Source organism: Capricornis sumatraensis, chromosome 4 (assembly GCF_032405125.1).
Source record: "Capricornis sumatraensis isolate serow.1 chromosome 4, serow.2, whole genome shotgun sequence".
NCBI lineage: Eukaryota > Metazoa > Chordata > Mammalia > Artiodactyla > Bovidae > Capricornis > Capricornis sumatraensis.
Window position 1 is genome coordinate 145,034,321 of NC_091072.1, and position 18,776 is coordinate 145,053,096.

Genomic DNA, 18,776 nt, shown 5'->3' on the forward strand with positions numbered 1-18,776 from the left:
CAGCACGCCAGGCCTCCCTGTCCGTCACCATCTCCCGGAGTTCACTCAGACTCACGTCCATTGAGCCAGTTATGCCATCCAGCCATCTCATCCTCGGTCATCCCCTTCTCCTCCTCCTGCCCCCAATCCCTCCCAGTATCAGAGTCTTTTCCAATGAGTCAACTCTTCGCATGAGGTGGCCAAAGGACTGGAGTTTCAGCTTTAGCATCATTCCTTCCAAAGAAATTCCAGGGTTGCTCTCCTTCAGAATGGACTGGTTGGATCTCCTTGCAGTCCAAGGGACTCTCAAGAGTCTTCTCCAACACCACAGTTCAAAAGCATCAATTCTTCGGCGCTCAGCTGCCGGGGTCCAGCCCCGGTGGATCCCGGGTAATTTGAAGGTGGGGACGAAATTGGCGTCCTAGGAAAAAGCTTGTTTAATTACAGATATATAGAGAGATTAGAAACGGATAATGCAGTAGGAAAATTAGTGGAGAAAAGGAGGGTGAATAACTTGGTTTACGTGGAATACCAATCACCACCTATGTAGGTCACAGGCGTCTTTCCATTCTCCCGAAGGAGAGCAGGCACTGAGGCCTCCCTAGTCCAATCTTAGAATCTCAGGCAGAATTAGTAGGCTTGGTGAGTACCCACGTACCAGATGGGAATTCAGCCAGAAGGGAAGAAAATGACACTGGGGAATCAGTCTTTCCAGAAACTGATCTGATTTCTTTATTTTTTAGGTTTGTTTATATACATTTTGTTATACATAAGGATGAATACAGAGTCACGCGGGGGTCAGCAGACCTGACCTTTGTCACAATCAGGTGCTTCATATAAAATTATACAAAGGTCTTATGGGTTTTACATCATCTTCTGGTCATGAGGCCGGCTGACATTTTACGACCCTTTCTTTCTGATAACCAAAAAACTTATTTTTTCCAAGGGTGTTTTTTCTTAAACCATGCACCACCCTCCAAATAAAGTTGCATTCCTATAGGGTGAGGGTGTAGTGAGTTACAATCAAGAAAGGAATTTATTTAACCCAAGGTTAACATGATTAATCTTAAAGGTTAATACTTATTTCTCCTATATGCTTAAAGGTTAATACTTATTTCTTCTATATGCTAGTTATATTCATTATAAGGGCAGAGAATATGGAGATTTAGCAGCAAACATCAGCCCAACAAATGAAAATCCTTTCACCAATGTTCCCCTTAAGATCTATTTAGTCTTAAGATAGTGATAAAGTTACATTTTTACATAGCAAGGACACAGTGATTTATAACAAAGTACAGTGATCTATTACAAAAGAGAAAATTCATTAACTCAAAAAGTCTCATATTGCTAACTGTAAAAACTACTATATTTCCTTTTCTATATTCCAGATACATTGATTAATATATTCCTAGGTGCCTAAGGATATGGAGGCCTGGCGGCAATCATTGACTCAACAATGAGAAAAGCTCTATGCTAATTAAGACTTTCAAAATACTCCAAACTCTGTGCTGTTTATGGTTGAGAGGCTGTCACACAAGCTAGTCTGTCAGCAGAGAGGTTTGACCTGAGACACCCTTGTCACACCCAGGGCAGGGAATTAGCAGCCATTATTGGCACAATAAATGAAAAACCCTTCACCAATATAATTGCTAATCAAGCCACTATACTATACTAATAATTTTCTAACTTTTTAAAAGAGTCTGTATATAGAAAGTTTAAAGCATCTCGTGCCTCTCACGGTTGGGAAGCTGTAAGCAATCACATGTGGCCGGACGAACCCGCTCAGGCAGGCTAGAGAGCCTTCAGAGGAGTTTGTAAGTTGAAACACTCTTGTCATGCCCAGGAATTTTTATTAACTGGAGCTGCAAGTTAACTCCTTCTCCAAGAGAAACGGTGATGGGGGAGAGCCCCCTGTAAAGTCAGAGGTATAGGTGAGAGCATAAAACAGACTCTGGTTTTGGGGGTAGATGCTTGGGAACAGGGGGTCCCCTGAGGCTCGATCCTGCCCAAGCCTCCTTCCTCATGACCTTTTCCATGGGAGGAGTTCCTCCTGCTGGCTCCCGGCACTCAGCCTCTTCACAGTCCAACTCTCACATCCATACATGACCACAGGAAAAACCATAGCCTTGATTACACGGACCTTAGTCGGCAAAGTAATGTCTCTGCTTTTGAATGTACTATCTAGGTTGGTCATAACTTTTCTTCCAAGGAGTAAGAGTTTTAATTTCATGGCTGCAGTCACCATCTGCAGTGATTTTGGAGCCCAGAAAAATAAAGTCTGACACTGTTTCTACTGTTTCCCCATCTATTTCCCATGAAGTGATAGGACCAGATGCCATGATCTTCGTTTTCTGAATGTTGAGCTTTGGTATCTCTAATTTTCTTGAACAGATCTCTAGTGTTTCCCATTCTGTCGTTTTCCTCTATTTGTTTGCATTGATCGCTGAGGAAGGCTTTCTCATCTGTTCTTGCTATTCTTTGGAACTCTGCATTCAGATGCTTATATCATTCCTCGGCAATATCATTCCATTTAGTAGAACTTCACTTTTCTGGGTGCTGAAATTACCATAAAGTTTCCCTAATCTGTTGATAACCAGGATAACTGTTGTAACCAGAGGGAGAATAGTTAGAATGAGAATCTATATCTATTGGCTTCCCTGGTGGCTCAGTGGTAAAGAATCCATCTGCCAATGCAGGAGATATAGGTTCAATCCCTGGGTTGAGAAGGTCCCTGGAGATGGAAATGGCAACCCACTCCAGTCTTCTTGCCAGGGAAATCCCATGGACAGAGGAGCCTAGTGGTCTACAGTCCATGGGATAGCAAAGGGTCAGACCTGACTTGGTGCCTATCCCCTTTATCTATTAAAGAGACTTTATCCCAGCCACTCATATGGTTGGCTAATTTCCTGATTACCATAAAAGATGGACAACGAGTAAGGATTTCTTGACTGAGCTTCGTCTAGCTTCACCTGATTTTTGAAAGTTTGCTTGGGCAGAATTTTTGCACCTATAGGAGACCTGCCACCTGTCAAACATTTGCAGTTTTGTTAATATTTCAAATCTGTAACATTTCCGCAGAAGTGGGTTTCCTTCCTAGGTTTTTCAGTTTCCTTACAGATGTTCTCCATTTCTCAAAGTGTGTTTCATGGAACTCTATTTTTACATGACTTTCAAATATGTGTCTTTTAAAGTTTCTTTCTTAAGAAGCTGGGAAATTCTGCACAGAATCTCTGAAAGGTTCCCAATGTGTGTTTTAAAAATGAATGTCTAGAAAAAATAAATAAATAAAAATGAATGTCCATAATGAATCCTTAAGGGAGTCTAGTATGCCTTGATTAGCATAAGAAAAAAAACTTTAACAGGAACTTTTACATATTACTGGGGTGGGGGTGGTCAGGACTGGGTGGGCGGCTGCTGAACCCTCTGTGGAGTTTCCTCTGAAGTATGGTGATTTCTACAGTTATTGCTGCAGCTTTAAGTACCTTAAAGCTTCTTGTATCAACATTTTAGGGAAATGGTAGGCTCAGAACTAAACTGTCTGGGTGGGTTTTTGCGTGGAGGACAGGGGTAGTCTTTTGATATTCATTTTTTTATTTTTGAGCTTTTCTGCTCTAGGATATGGGAGATGAACTTTATTTGCAATACTTTAATTTGGCAGGTTTTCTTCAACTTTCAGTCTGCCTGGAACTGTTTCCATATGATGTAAAAAGCAGGTGTAGTGTCCCATTATTATGTGGTTTGGGGATTTTTTTATTTGTTTTTTAAAATTAACCATGTCAGCTGGGATTAGACTCCCTAGAATCTATCAGTGGAAATGTAACAATGAAAAAATGCTTTTGGAAATTCAAATTTCAGACAAAAAGTGCTTAAGACCTGGTATTTTTCCTAAGTGCTTTTATTTATACCAGAAGCATTAAGGTAACCCAGTGCCAAGTACCATTCTTAAAATATTCTTTTATATAACCAACCAGTGTTTATTTAATAAAAACAAGTAGATACATATAAATAATTACTGGCAGTAGTTTATAATTATTGGGTTAAAAATAATATTGAAATATGGGACTTTCTGCCAGTTGGGTAATTTTCACTAATTTTTTTTTTTGTTGTTGGTATGTTTTGATTTAAAACCTGAAAATGGAGTAAAATATGACTATTTAAAATGTTGGCCCCCCAAAAAATCAAGATTTAAATATGTATTTGTACTGAAAAAACTAATCGTAACTACTAAATCTTAGCCATCTTAGGCTTGAAAGAAAAGTTGGTATTTTGTAAATGCTAGGAGAAGGAAATGGCAACCCACTCCAGTGTTCTTGCCTGAAGAATCCCAGGGACGGGGGAGCCTGGTGGGTTGCTGTTTATGGGGTCGCACAGAGTTGGACACGACTGAAGTGACTTAGCAGCAGCAGTCACCACAGAATGCAACTTAGCAATTGTAGGCTTAGAAAGTATTTTTGGGGAGTTTCCTGGTGATCCTGTAGTTTGGACTTCACACTTCCATGGCAGGGGGCACAGGTTTCATCCCTGATCAGGGAGCTAAGATAGGGCATGCTGAGGGCCAAAAAGTATTTATTTGATGACATATCAAACAATATTCATCATGTGCTTTATGTCAGTGAACAGCACTCTGATTGCACTAATATTTCAGTTGCACAAAGGACACCTCCTTCTTTTGCAACCTCCATGTCCAATCACCCCTAGTTTTACATCTTAATTACTCTTGATTACACAAATTTCTTTCTACCACCTTAGCCTACTGTCCAACTTGACCATTCTGCAGTGGAGGGAAGGCAGAGTGAGGAGAAATTTCTAGACATCTCAGGTTTTTTTTCGTGTTTTTTTTTTTAACATTATATATTTTAAAATTTTTATTGGCATATAATTTATTTATAATGTATTACTTTCAGCTATACAGCACAGTGAATCAGTTATACATACACATAAACTCACTCTTTTTTAGATTCTTTTCCTATATAGGTCATTACAGAGTATTGATTAATCATACAGAGTATTGTATTAATCATACAGAGTATTGATTAGAGTTTCCTGTGTGTTATATAGTAGATCCTTTTTAGTTATCTATTTTACATACAGTAGTATGTATTTGTCAATTTCAATCTCCCAATTTATCCCTCCCCTCATTTCCTCCCTGGCAACCATAAGATTGTTTTGTACATCTGCAACAACTCTATTTTTGTTTTGTAAATAAGTTCATTTGCACCATTTTTTTTTTAATTCCACATATAAGTGATATACACTATTTGTCCTTCTCTCATCTGGCTTACTTCACTCAGTACAACCATTTGTAGGTTCAGTTTTTTGCTTTGAGTGACTAAGTAGACAGTAGAGTTACTTTACAGAATAAAGAATATTTGCTTTTCAAAAATTGAGTTTGATTTTCTTATGCCTATATGAGTGTAGATGTTTTGCTGGGAATTATCTTAGGAGAGAGGCCTAACTAAAGAAGTAGATTTAGAAGACATCAACAAAGAGAGGAACAAAGAAAAGACAGAAGATGTCAACAAAAAGATGATAGTGGAATATAGAGGTGCAGATTAGGATTCTTTTAAAAAATTATAGATATAATTTTATATCATTATAAAGATTATATGTATATAATGAATTGAGGAAAAAGCCCACAGATATGACCTAGAGAATACCATAATTTAAGGGACAAGCAGAGGAAAAGGAAGTTCAAAGAAACCAAAGAAGATTAGTCAGTGTTAAGTCTGAGCTTTCTCTAGCCACCCACTTGTTCTCCCACAAGAAACTGTTAGTTTTTTTTAAAGCCTGAGTATATTCTTTTAGAGAAGTTTCATGAATGTTTAAGCAAACATCTGATATCCATACCGCAATCTGCTACCATGTTATGATGACACAAAGATAACCCATGAAAAGGCCAACATGGCAAAGACCTGAGGCCTCCAGCCAACAGCCATGTGAGGGTGCCATCTTGGAAGCAGGTCCTTCAGCCTCAGTCCAGCCTCTCTGAAGCTCCTTTATGTGCTGAAATCACATGAAACACTCAGGGCAAGAACCACTTTGCTAAGCCATTCCCAAATTTCTGACACCGAAACTGTGAGATAATAAATGTGTTTTGAATAAGCTGCTAGGGTTTGGGGCCAGGTGATCTGTAACTAATACAATAAAGAGAAATAGAAGTTTCTGGCTTCAGTTTTCATTTTCCTTAAGCCATAATCATCCAGATTTTTTATTCTTCCTTTTTTAGGTTTTTATTATAGATTATTTTAGGGAGACTTCCCTATAGCTCAGATGGTAAAGAATCTGCAGTGCAGGAGACCAGCGTTCAATTCCTGAGTCGGGAAGATCCTCTGGAGAAGGGAATGGCAACCTACTCCAGTATTCTTGCCTGGAGAATCCCACGGACAGAGGAGCCTGGCAGACTACAGTCCATTCGGTTGCAAAGAATCAGATACTACTGAGTGACTAACACTACTACTGTAGATTTTTTTTAAATTTTATTTATTTTTAATTACAGGATAGTTACAATCTTGTGTTGGTTTCTGCCATACAGCAACATGGATCAGCCACAGATATACATATTTCCCCTCCCTCTTGTGCCTCCTTCCCACCTCCCACCCCATCCCAATTGAGATTTTATAGATAAGTAAATTTAAGGCTCAGACAAGTTAATATATGCATTCTAAGTTGCAGTGTTTAAGTGACAGAGCTATGAACATTTTTGGTTTTCTGACAAAAATGATGTTCTTTGTACTCTCTCAATAGCCTCTAGTAATTACAAATAATTTGTTTTTTTATAATTAAGTTACTGCTGTAGATAGACAGGCCTCTCAGCCAGTAACCTAGGCACTAGTGATATAAAGGTAGAGGAGGCCAATTAAGCAGATTCAGTAGGAAGCAGAACTGTGAGAGGAGGACTTTCCTGGTGATCCAGTAGTTAAGAATCTGTCTTTCAATGCAGGGGACACGGGTTCAGCCCCTGCTTGGGGTACTAAGATCCCACAGGCCGCAGCACAACTAAACCCACACACCACAACTAGAGAGCCCCTGCACCACAACGAGGACCCAGCCCAGTCCCCGCCCCCCCAAAAAAATTGCTTAACATTAATATTAAAAAACAAAAATGAACTGTGGAATAGTATTATACAGAGATAATTTTTTGATGAGAGTCGTAGATGTGAAAAGCCTCAGAAAAACAGAAAGAAAAAGCATCAGAAAAAAAAAAAAGAAAGAAAAAGCATCAGAAATATTTTGGCAAGAGAGAAGTTTCAAGTCAGATAGAGAAGGAGAAATATCATATGACATCCCTTATATGTGGAATCTAAAAAGAAATGATAGAAATGAACTTACTTACAAAACAGAAAGAGACTCACAGAGTTAGAGAACAAACTTATGGTTCCCTGTACACACTGCTATATATAAAATGGATAACCAACAAGAACCTACTGGATAGCAACAGAGAACCCTGTTCAGTGTTATGTGGCAGGCTGGATGGGTGGGGAGTTTAGGGGAGAATGGATACATGTATATATATTGCTGAGTCCCATTGCTGTTCACCTGAAACTATCACAACATTGTTAATTTGCTATACCCCAATACAAATAATACTGTCACCCTGCTTATTTAACTTATATGCAGAGTACATCATGAGAAACGCTGGGCTGGAAGAAACACAAGCTGGCATCAAGAATGCCAGGAGAAATATCAATAACCTCAGATATGCAGATGACACCACCCTTATGGCAGAAAGTGAAGAGGAACTAAAAAGCCTCTTGATGAAAGTGAAAGAGAGTGAAAAAGTTGGCTTAAAGCTCAGCATTCAGAAAACGAAGATCATGGCATCTGGTCCCATCACTTCATGGGAAATAGGGAAACAGTGGAAACAGTGTCAGACTTTATTTTGGGGGGCTCCTAAATCACTGCACATGGTGATTGCAGCCATGAAATTAAAAGACGCTTACTCCTTGGAAGAAAAGTCATGACCAACCTAGATAGCATATTCAAAAGCAGAGACATTACTTTGCCAACTAAGGTCTGTCTAGTCAAGGCTATGGTTTTTCCAGTAGTCATGTATGGATGTGAGAGTTGGACTGTGAAGAAGGCTGAGCGCCGAAGAATTGATGCTTTTGAAGTGTGGTGTTGGAGAAGACTCTTGAGAGTCCCCTGGACTGCAAGGAGATCCAACCAGTCCATTCTGAAGGAGATCAACCCTGGGATTTCTTTGGAAGCAATGACGCTAAAGCTGAAACTCCAGTACTTTGTGGCCACCTCATGCGAAGAGTTGACTCATTGGAAAAGACTCTGATGCTGGGAGGGATTGGGGGCAGGAGGAGAAGGGGACGACAAAGGATGAGATGGCTGGATGGCATCACTGACTCGATGGATGTGAATCTGAGTGAACTCCAGGAGTTGGTGATGGACAGGGAGGCCTGGCGTGCTGCGATTCATGGGGTCGCAAAGAGTCGGACACGACTGAGCGACTGAACGGAACTGAACTGAATACAAATAATACAGAGGATGAGATGGTTGGATGGCATTATCAACTCGATGGACATGAATTTGAGCAGGCTCCGGGAAGCCTGGTGTGCTGCAGTCCATGAGGTTATAAAGAGTCAGACACGACTAAGAGACTGAACTGAACTAATTACAAATAAAAAGTTAAAAAAAAGAGAGAAGTTTGGAGATTGACAAAATTTATATCTACCTCAGAGATTAGTCAAGAGTCAAGAGAGATTTATCCTTCTTCTAGAATGGTAATCATAGGCATGCCTTCTAAAAATAAGTAATCATAAATATACTAATTATTTAATGTTATCTCTTTATTTCAAATTTTAGGTCCTTCCCATATTGTTCCATAACTTTATTATATAGTTCTTAGGATGTTTATCATTCACATTTTTATGACTTATCCATACCGACTTCCCAGATCATAAATTTAATAGTCAAATTAGTAAAAATGTTTAAATGGAGAATAAAGTGACAGGAGGTAAGGGAATGACTGGCATGAGGAGCTTGGAGAAATATGTTCAATATATGAAACAAAGGAACAGATGTAATAAATAAAATTTGACTTGGGAATTGCCTGGCAGTCCAGCAGTTAGGCCTCTGAGCTTCCACTCTTCCACTGCAGGGTACATGGATTCAATCCCTGGTTGGAGAACTAAGAACCCACAAACCGAGCAGCAAGGCCAAAAGAAAGTAAAAAAGCCAGAAAAGTGAAAAATCTTGGCTCTCAGCCCCAGAGAACCAAAACAAATGAGTCTTTCTAAAAAATTAATGATTTGCACTATTCTTCCTGTATAATAAAAGGAAATACATGTGAGAAACTGCCTCATTCTATCTTTGAGAGTTTTTTCTTCTCCTAATATCCCATTTTTATAAAAATAAATAAATGCTGTTTTTCATGGCAGTTTTTAAAAATGCATCAACAGTCTTTAAACAGACATCTGATAGGATGCCACCCGATCTATGCCCCGCAAAGAGACTGCCTTATCCCCATGCCATCCCAGGAAGGCAAGCCAGACTGAACCAGTCTGACCCTATTATGGAAGGTGATCCTATGTTGCTTACTGCTTACTGGCACTCCCTGCATTCTTTGGGGGGGTGAGGGGAAGAGCACATTTCTCTTTAGTTTCGTTTCTGCCATGGTGTTGCCTATCTGACCCTGGCCAATTGCAAACGGTTTCTGTTTCCTAGCGTCCTTGTTATGCAAACACATCATGTGTTCACCATTTCCTCTTCTTTCTTGGCACATGTCTGGGCTTGTCTCTTAGCCACCTTTAGAGCTAGGTGGGGCCACAGTTCTGATCTTTTCTGAGTGACCTTTGCAAAGGTCAGAAGTGACATTTGCCATCTCCAGTCCTTGATTCTGAAAAAGACCTTTCACACTGCAAAATGCTTTCTTTCTCTGTGTGGCCCCTGCCCTGCTCCACCTCCTGTGAGCCAGCTGATGTAGAGAACGCAACAGAGGACTCCAAGGCCATAGGAGATGGTGTAGTCACCAGATGGAAGAAACCGAGGCCCCTGAGTTACTTCAGGGAGAAACAGCATTTACCCAAGTGACATTAGACTGCAAAGGGAGTGAGAAATAACCCTTTTCTATGACTTAGCGAGTAAACAACAGCAACAATGTGCAGAAGTTAGATTGTCCTGTGTTTCCCTTTAGCATCTTCTGAGAAATTGGCTCCATGTCATTATCTAGCTTGAAGTCACAGCCAAAGTCCCTACATGTCAAATCCAAGATGGCCTCTCTTGAGTCTCATTTCCTGGGATTCAGGTCCTTGTATGCCCCACCCGCCCCACCACTGAATCATGGCTAGCCAGTGTGATCCAAGAACACTGCAGAAGAAATACTATATGACTCCCATACTTGGCAATTTCCGCCTTGGTCCATCTTAGGCCACTTGCTCTGTAGGAAGCCAGCCACTGTGTCCCGAGGACATTTAAGTAGCGCTGTGGAGATACCTGCTGTTGTTTAGTTGCTAAGTCCTGTCCAACTCCTTTGAAACCCGTGGACTGTAGCCTGGCAGGCTCCTCTGTCTACAGGATTCTCCAGGCAAGAATATTGGAGTGTGTTGCCATTTCCTTCTCCAGGGGATCTTCCTGACCCAGGGATCGAATCTGCATCTTCTGTGCTGGCAGGTGGGTTCTTTACAACAGAGCCACCAGGGAAGCCCATGGAGAGACCTACACGGTGAGAAACTGAGACCCCCCCACCGCCTACAGGTGCCCACTTGCAGCCACGCGTGTGCCCCCTGGGAGCACATTCTGTGGCCTCAGTCATGTCTAGAGATGACTGCAATCCTGGCTGACAGCTTGGCTGCAACCTCATGAGATATCCTCAGCCACCAACACACAAGTGACTCCTGAATACCTGACCCAGAGAAATGGGGACATCATAAATACTCACTGTTATTTTAAGCCTGCAAAGTAGTGGGGAAATTTGTGATACAGCAGTAGATAATACTATCTGTGATACTGCTGTTTCTGAAAATCTCTATAGGGACTTCCCTGATGGTCTAGTGGTGCAGACTCCACACTTCCAAAGGAGGGGGCACAGGTTCAGTCCCTGGTCAGGGAATTAGATTCCATATGCCACGACTCAAAGTTCACATGCCACAACCAAACATCTCACATGCTGCAAAGAAGACTCAGCACAGCCAAATAAATAAATAAGCAAAAATAAATTTTTTTCTCTAAAGAGAACTTCTACATTCTGTTTTTTAAAATCTTTCCCCCAGTATTATTGAACATAATTGATATATAACATTGCATAAATTTAAGTGTACAAGGTAATGACTTGATATACGTTGCAAAATGATTACCAAATTAACTAAGTGGCCACCTGATGTGGAGAGCGGACTCATTTGATGCTGGGAAAGATTGTGGGCAGGAGGAGAAGGGGACGACAGAGGATGAGATAGTTGGATGGCATTACCGACACAATGGACATGGGTTTGGGTGGACTCCGGGAGTTGGTGATTGACAGGGAGGCCTGGTGTACTGTGGTTCATGGCGTCACAAAGAGTCGGACACGACTGAGCGACTGAACTGAACTGAACACATCCATCACCTCACATAGTTACACTTCTTTGTGTGCGATAAGAAATTCTAAGATCTACTCTTAGAAAATCTCAGGTACACAAAATAGTACAAACTATAACCATCATGCTATGCTTTACCTTCCCAGAATTTATTAGTCTCAAATTTGCAGGTTTGCCCAGGAATTCCCTGATGGTTAGAACTCTGTGCTTTCACTGCCAAAGGCCTGGATTACATCCTGTGTCAGGGAACTTAGATCCAACAAGCCACTAGGCTCAGCAAAAAAAAAAAAACACTGTGAAAATTTGTACTCTCTGACAACTTTTACTTCTGCCCCTGGTAACCACTAATCTGCTCTCTTTCTATGAGTTCAGTTTTTCTAGAGTCCACATGTTAGTGAGATCATATAGTAGCTGTCTTTGTCTGACTTATTGTAAATAGCAAAATGCCTCCAAGTTTCATCTATGTTGTTGCAAAGGGCAGGATTTCTTCTTTTTCATGGCTATGTAACATTCTATTGTGTATATATATACCACAGTATACCACATCTTCTTTATCCACTCATCTGCTGGCGTATACTTAGACTATTTTTGTGTCTTGGCTATTGTAAACAATACCACAAGGAACATGGAAGTGATTTCATTTCCTTCAGGTGTATAAGGATGTCTTTGGCCCTTAGGATCTTTTGTTGTTCCATACAAAATTTAGGATTTTTTAAAAATTTCTGTAAAAATGCCTTTGGAATCTTGATAGGGATTGCATTGAATTTATAGATGGCTTTGCATAGTAGGGATGTTTTTTAACAATATTAACTCTTCCAATCCATGACCATGGAATATCTTTCCATTTATTTGTGTCTTCTTCAATCTGTTTCATTCAGTGCCTTATAGATTTCCGTGTACCAAAATCTTTCACATCCTTGGTTAAATTATTTCATATCCTTGGTTAAATTAATTCCTAAGTATTTTATTGTTTTTGATGTTATTGTAAATGGAATTGTTTCCTTTAATTCCTTTCCAGGTGATTTGCTGTTAGTGTATAGAAATATACAAAAATATCTAAATATATCTCAATTCTAATGGTGCTTACTCTTTAGTGGGTCATCAGTGCCTATTCATGAAACAGTACGTACACAAGAATTCATTCTATCCATCTCCAAGTCACAGGAAGTTGTATCATCCCTGTCGCTAAAAGGATATAGGGTGGAATCATTTGGTAATGACAATTTTGAGGAATAAGTCTGAACACTCTGAGCTGATTCTGATATCTTCTTGAAATCTGTAAGCAGGGAGGGAGACCCTGAAATTAAAAAATAGGTTAGAATAATAGTTTTCTTAATGCCAGGAACATTTTAAAACATCATTTGGAAGACCACTGAACTACTTGCAAGAGACTACAAATTGATCACCTACATTCCTTCAGTAAGATGACATGCATCAAAAAGGAAAAGAAGGATATCTGCAATTCAGTGTAACCAATATGCATTGTAACAACAGTAATGATGATGATTAAATCTAATTATGGAGCCCACCTATATCTTGAGCTTTCCTGGTGGCTCAGTGGTAAAAAATCTGCTGGCCAAGCAGGGAATGCAGGTTTGATCCCTGGGTTGGGAAGATCCCCTGGAGATGGATATGGCAACCCACTCCAGTATTCTTGTCTGGAAAAGCCCATGGACAGAGGAGCATGGCGGGCTACAGTACATGGGATCACAAAAGAGTTGACCATCACCTTTATCTTAGATCAGTTTATCCATTCCCTTCCCCTCTTATTTGCCACAAAGACATTGTCTTGCTCTCACATTTTAAAAAGATAAGTCAATAACTAAATCTCAATATAAATGGCAAAGTGATGGTGAGAAGAGCACATATTAAAATAATCAGGAGAGAACTTTGAAGAAAGATGCTTCTTTTTGCATCAGAATCTGTCCATGGCAGTAACTTACTGAAATGATACAGTAGAGTTCCAGTGCATACAAGTTCATCCACAGAGGGGGATATCTTGGCCAGTGAGCTTCTTTCCCCTGGGGGTAGTTGACAAAATTCCTCCAGCAGTAATCATACTCTAAGGAAACACAAATCTTTGTTCATTCAACACATAGAACAGAAAGTTGAATCCAACTTAAAAATATACGATATATAAATCCCTCTGGTCTATTTCCTGCTGGAGAAGAGCTAGATTCTTCCAGCATCCCTAAAAAGAAGTGGAGTGGGTGGCCATTCCCTTCTCCAGGGGATCTTCCTGACTCAGGGGTAGAACCTGGGTCTCCTGCTTTGCAGACAGATTCTTTACCTTTTGAGCCACCAGTGAAGTTTCCCAAAAGAAACTCAGCAATTATTGTAAGATGGTACCGAGGGGGCTTTGCTCGTGGCTCAGTGGTAAAGAATCCACTTGCCAATGCAGCAGATATGGTTCAGTCCCTTATCTGAAAGCCACAACTGTTGAGCCTGCACTCTAGAGCCCAGGAGGCATGACTACTGAAGGCTGAGCACCCTAGAGACCTAGCCCAGCAACAAGAGAAGCCACCACAGTGAGAAGCCAGAGCACCGCCAGTGGAGAAGAGCTCACGTAGTGACGAAGACCCAGCACAGCCAAAAATAAATTAATTAATTAACAAAATAAATAAGGAGCAAGGAAAAGGGTCATCTCTTTGATGCTTTCTTTGCTATGAATTTCAGAAGTGGGCTTTTATTCTACTGTGGGCTTTCACTTCTGAGACTTCCAGTCTGGGATAATTCAGTCTCCTGGCCTAGAAACATACCACCACCACCACAGCCTCTTATAAACACCTAAGATTCTAGGTTTGTTGTTTTCACCTGGGTCTCTCATGACCTGGATAGTCACACCGCTATGAAACAGGTCTTTGAGTCCTTGCCGGTTTTGCGGATCCATGTGCTGGAAAAGCCGTGCTATGTAAATAACTAGGGTCACATTAGGATGCTGATTCAAAAATTCTCTAATGGCCTTGGAGCATTCCCAGCAGGGACTCCAGGACAAGTACCAGAAGATGGAGCAGCTGATGGATGGGCAAAAATGTCTTTCTGAAGCAATTTTTTCTATAAAATTGCGTTCAACATGCTTGGTGGTGTTTTTGCCCGAGTGTCGCCAGACGTCCCGGCTGTTGCCCCACTGGATTTCATAGAGCAGACAGGCCTCTTTACAGAAGTTTCTGGGGTCAAAGGAGAATTCAAATTCCAAGGGTTCAATTCTTCTCCTGAAATATAAAAAGCACCCCCCCCCATGTCATCATGTCATCATTTGACAGAAGGCAAAAGGAGAAGAGGGTAGCAGAGGATGAGATGGTTAGATAGCATCACCGACTCAATGGACACTAATTTGAGCAAACTCTGGGAGAGAATGAAGGACAGGGAAGCCTGGCATGCTGTCATCCGTGGGGTTGCAAAGAGTCCGACACGACTTAGTGACTGAACAACAATAATTTCTTCTCCAGAAATAATTTCTCCTTTTCTATCAGGCAAACCTAAAGCATGACATCTCAGGAATTTTTTTTGTATTCTATATCTCAAAGTTATCTGGGGAGGTCTGTTTGGATTATCAGAGTTTCTCTCACAAACAGAGAAGAGGTTTTTCCCAACTCATGTTCTTGGGTTACCACTCTCTATACCACTGTTTGGTAGTCTTGAATTCAGGTGTAAATATGTCTCTGTGTCTCTTTTAAAGTTTTCTTATTATATTCTAATCTTATTTATTTTGGCCTCACAGCTTGCAGAATCTTAGTTCCCCCCACTAGGGACTGAAACTGGGCCCTTGGCAGTGAAAGCGCTGAGTCCTAGCCACTGGACTGCCGGGGAAGTCCCTCTGAACTTTCCGTCTCACACTTAGAGGTGACCTGTCCCATTCAATCTTCATTATTCCTCAATGGAATAGTTTTTTCTTTTTTTTTTTTCAGGTGTGGGATCCTCAAATTGCCAACAGGAGTCAATTACCAACTCTGAGAAGAAAGTAATTTAGCCTCGGGATTCTTCCACATTCAATTCTGTGTTTACTAATTCCTCATAAGAAAGAAATTAAAATTTCTCTCGAGGACATTTTTAGACATAACATTCTCTGTGGGTCAAAGTTATGACTCAGGGAAAATTCAGAATTATGCCAAGGACTCTGCAATATGGTTGAGTCATAAGTTTATTACAGTCTCACATTCATTCTCCACTCATTCCTAAAGGATCACTTAATTTATTTTATAGAGTAATCCTTCCACCCGTCAAGAGATAATATGTTCCCTGACAAATCTCTCTGTTCCAGATTTAGGGATGAGGGCAGCGGGGAGGAAGATTCGAGAGGGTGAGATGAATGGTGGGAGTAACATGGAAGTGTATATACTACCATAAGTAAAATAGATAGCCAATGGGAATTTGCTGTATGACTCAGGAAACGCAAACCAGGGCACTTTAACAACCTAGAGGAGTGGGATGGGGTGGGAGGTGGGAGGGAGGTTCAAGAGGGAAAGGACACATGTACATCTATGGCTAATTCATGTTGATGTGTGGCAGAAATGAAACCAATATTGTAAAGCAATCATCAATCAATTAAAAATAAATGCAATTTTTAAACAGGTCTAGGGAATTGCCTGGCAGTCCAGTGGTTAGGACTCTGCTCTTTCATTGCTTGGGGACCTGGGTTCAATCCTTGATTGGGAAACTAAGATCTCCCAAACTATGTGGCATGGTAACATTAAAAAAAAAATTTAAAAAGGTCTAGAAAATGGGCATAGGGTTTAAAATAGGAAAATCAAAGTGACAAACCAGTTTGCTGAAGTTTTCACTAATTTCTATGAAAACTTGTGATTTAAAGGGAGAAAAACAATAGTAAGAGAATAACAGAGGAGAGCTGGAAGATAGTTTTTTTCAACTGAAACCAAAAGGCACAGGAGGGAAGACACAAGAAGAAATAGTAAGCATGAAGAATGGAGTTGCAAAAACAAAGAATGGGAGCATCAGAAAAGAGGAAAGGAGCAATAAGGAAACTGTAGTCCTCCCCCTCCTACACGCTCATCTATTCTGGGTTGAATTAAATGTGCACTGTGATAGTAGAATTCTTACCTCAATGTGGGATCTCCCGCTGGAGGACCTGTTGACCAAGAGATGATCATGTCAAGTAACACCCATGTACAAATCGAACCACTAAGAAAAAAGGCTCTATTCTTCTAAATCCGCAAATCATATCAGAAAATGCACTTGGAAGAGTCTCTCTTGAGATTTCCCTGGTGGACCAGTGGTTAAAACTCCCTGCTTGCACTGCAGCGGCCGGGGTGCAATTTCTGCTTTCTAACCTAAGATCCAGCATGTGGCATGGTGTGGCCAAAATCAAAAGCCAACACACACAAAAAGGCATCAAGTGCCAAGTAATGTGTCTAAAGCACTGTTTTAGTCATCTCCGTGTTATTCACAGGGCTTCCCAGGTGGCTCAGTGGTAAAGAATCCGCCTGCTGTTGCGGGAATCACAGGAGACTCAAGTTTGATCCCTGGGTCTGGAAGATCCCCTGGAGGAGGAAATGGCAACCCACTCCAGTATTCTTGCCTGAGAAATCCCATGGAAAGAAGAGCCTGGTGGGCTACAGTCCACGGGGCTGCAAAAAGTCAGACACAACTGAACATGCATGCATGCTATTCACAAATTCTCCAAATATTTTGTCTTATTAAAAAAATATATATATGAAAAAAAGAAAAAAAATCAAAAAAAATACACAGTAAACTATTAAAAACCATAATGGAAAAGAAAAAAAGTCTGAAATAAAAAAAATCAACCTCGATTTCCTTAGCTGGGCATTCAAGACTCTCAACAATATGTCTTCAAATTTGTTTTTGAGGGTGGGGAGAAGGATAAATTTGGGAGATTGGAATTGACATATACACATTACTATATATAAAATAGACAATAAGGATCTACACTGTCGAGCACAGGGAACTCTACTCAATACTCTGTAATGACCTATATGGGAAAAAAATCTAAAAGGAGTGCACACATCTGTACATATAACTTTCACTTTGCTGTACACTTGAAACTAATACAACATTGTAAAGCAACTATAGTCCAATTTTAAAAAAAAAAGCAAATTTGCTTTCTAATCACATTGCTGATTGCTTCCAAAAACTCTTCTGTAGCCTAATCAATTCATTCATTATATTCCACATACAGTCTTTGGAAAATTCTCTTAAACTCCTGGTGTCAGTCAAACAGGAATCTCCTTCTCTTTGCCAACCAAAATTCTGCCCCTTCAAGACCAAGTTCAAAACCCACCTCATCTGAAAATCATTTCCTTCTACCACCTGGTGTTCCTCCTTCCCCACGAATTTTTCTAACAGTAATGGAAACTTAAATAATCCATTAACATGCCCTGATGCTAGAACTTCAGCTGCTATCTTAAATTTTCATCTAGGAGTTATATTTTTTTAACTTAAGTTTTTTATTATGGTGAAACAAGCATTGCTTCAGTGTCATCTGATCAAAATCATTTACAGTATGAACAGGTGGTATTAATAATCACAACACCACCAATAAGAAGAACTGCTGTTTAAGAATAATATGAAGATATTAATAAACAGGAAAGTTGGAAAATGTTCATGAATACAAGCATGAACCAGACACATACGCACACACATAAAGGCAAGCACACACAGAGTTTTGGAGTTTTTCAAGAATATGGAGATTTCGGGCCCCCGACCATTTACCTCTGTCAGAAGCCATGGTGCTCTGTCTCTGGACTTTTTCCTCTGGACTTATATTGTGCTAATTGCTGCTGCCAGCAACCTGCCCAAACATAGTTTCTGCAGGTGTGACCACTGCCACCTGTTTGATCAGAGGATGACTCATTCCTGAGTCTCAGGCAGATACTAGGTATCTAGACCGCACAGAGATCAGACTGCTGCTGCTGCTAAGTCACTTCACAGAGATCAAACTAGTTAACCCTAAAAGAAACCAACTCTGACTTTGGCTGGAGCTCCAATACTTTGGGCACCTGATGTGAAGAGCCAACTCAGTGGAAAAGACTTTGATGCTGGGAAAGGTTGAAGGCAAACGGAAAAGGGGGTGGCAGAGGATGCGATGGTTAGATAGCATCACCACTCAATGGAGAAACTCTGGGAGATGGTGAAGGACAGGAAAGCCTGGCATGCTGCAGTCCCTGGGGTCACAAAGAGTCGGACACGGCTTAGTGACTGAACAACAACCACAACAGACTGTACAGACAGGTAGCAGATGAAGAGCGCAGTTGGTGGGGTTGATAAGAAAGCTTATGGTGCAGATAATTAATCTTGTAG

General features: G+C 40.5%; 1 protein-coding gene across 1 annotated transcript; it reads right to left on the minus strand.

The window, feature by feature from the left end:
• Positions 1 to 12,639: 12,639 nt before the first annotated feature.
• On the minus strand, positions 12,640 to 18,234 carry APOBEC1 (apolipoprotein B mRNA editing enzyme catalytic subunit 1). The gene is made up of 5 exons (XM_068971517.1): positions 18,189 to 18,234; positions 16,560 to 16,587; positions 14,316 to 14,713; positions 13,445 to 13,563; positions 12,640 to 12,798 (listed from the first exon to the last, which is right to left on the minus strand). Exons 1-5 carry the CDS (start codon positions 18,202 to 18,204, stop codon positions 12,640 to 12,642), a joined length of 720 nt encoding a protein of 239 aa, XP_068827618.1. The 5' UTR covers positions 18,205 to 18,234.
• Between the last annotated feature and the right edge of the window lie 542 nt (positions 18,235 to 18,776).

What these genes read in the sequence shown, in the direction of transcription:
- APOBEC1 (XM_068971517.1), bottom strand. An exon ending in CCAGGTCATGAGAGACCCAG is followed by an intron (nt 13,564 to 14,315) that starts GTGAAAACAACA and finishes GTGTTTCCTTAG; the next exon opens with AGTATGATTACTGCTGGAGG. An exon ending in AACTCTACTGTATCATTTCA is followed by an intron (nt 12,799 to 13,444) that starts GTAAGTTACTGC and finishes TTTTAATTTCAG; the next exon opens with GGTCTCCCTCCCTGCTTACA.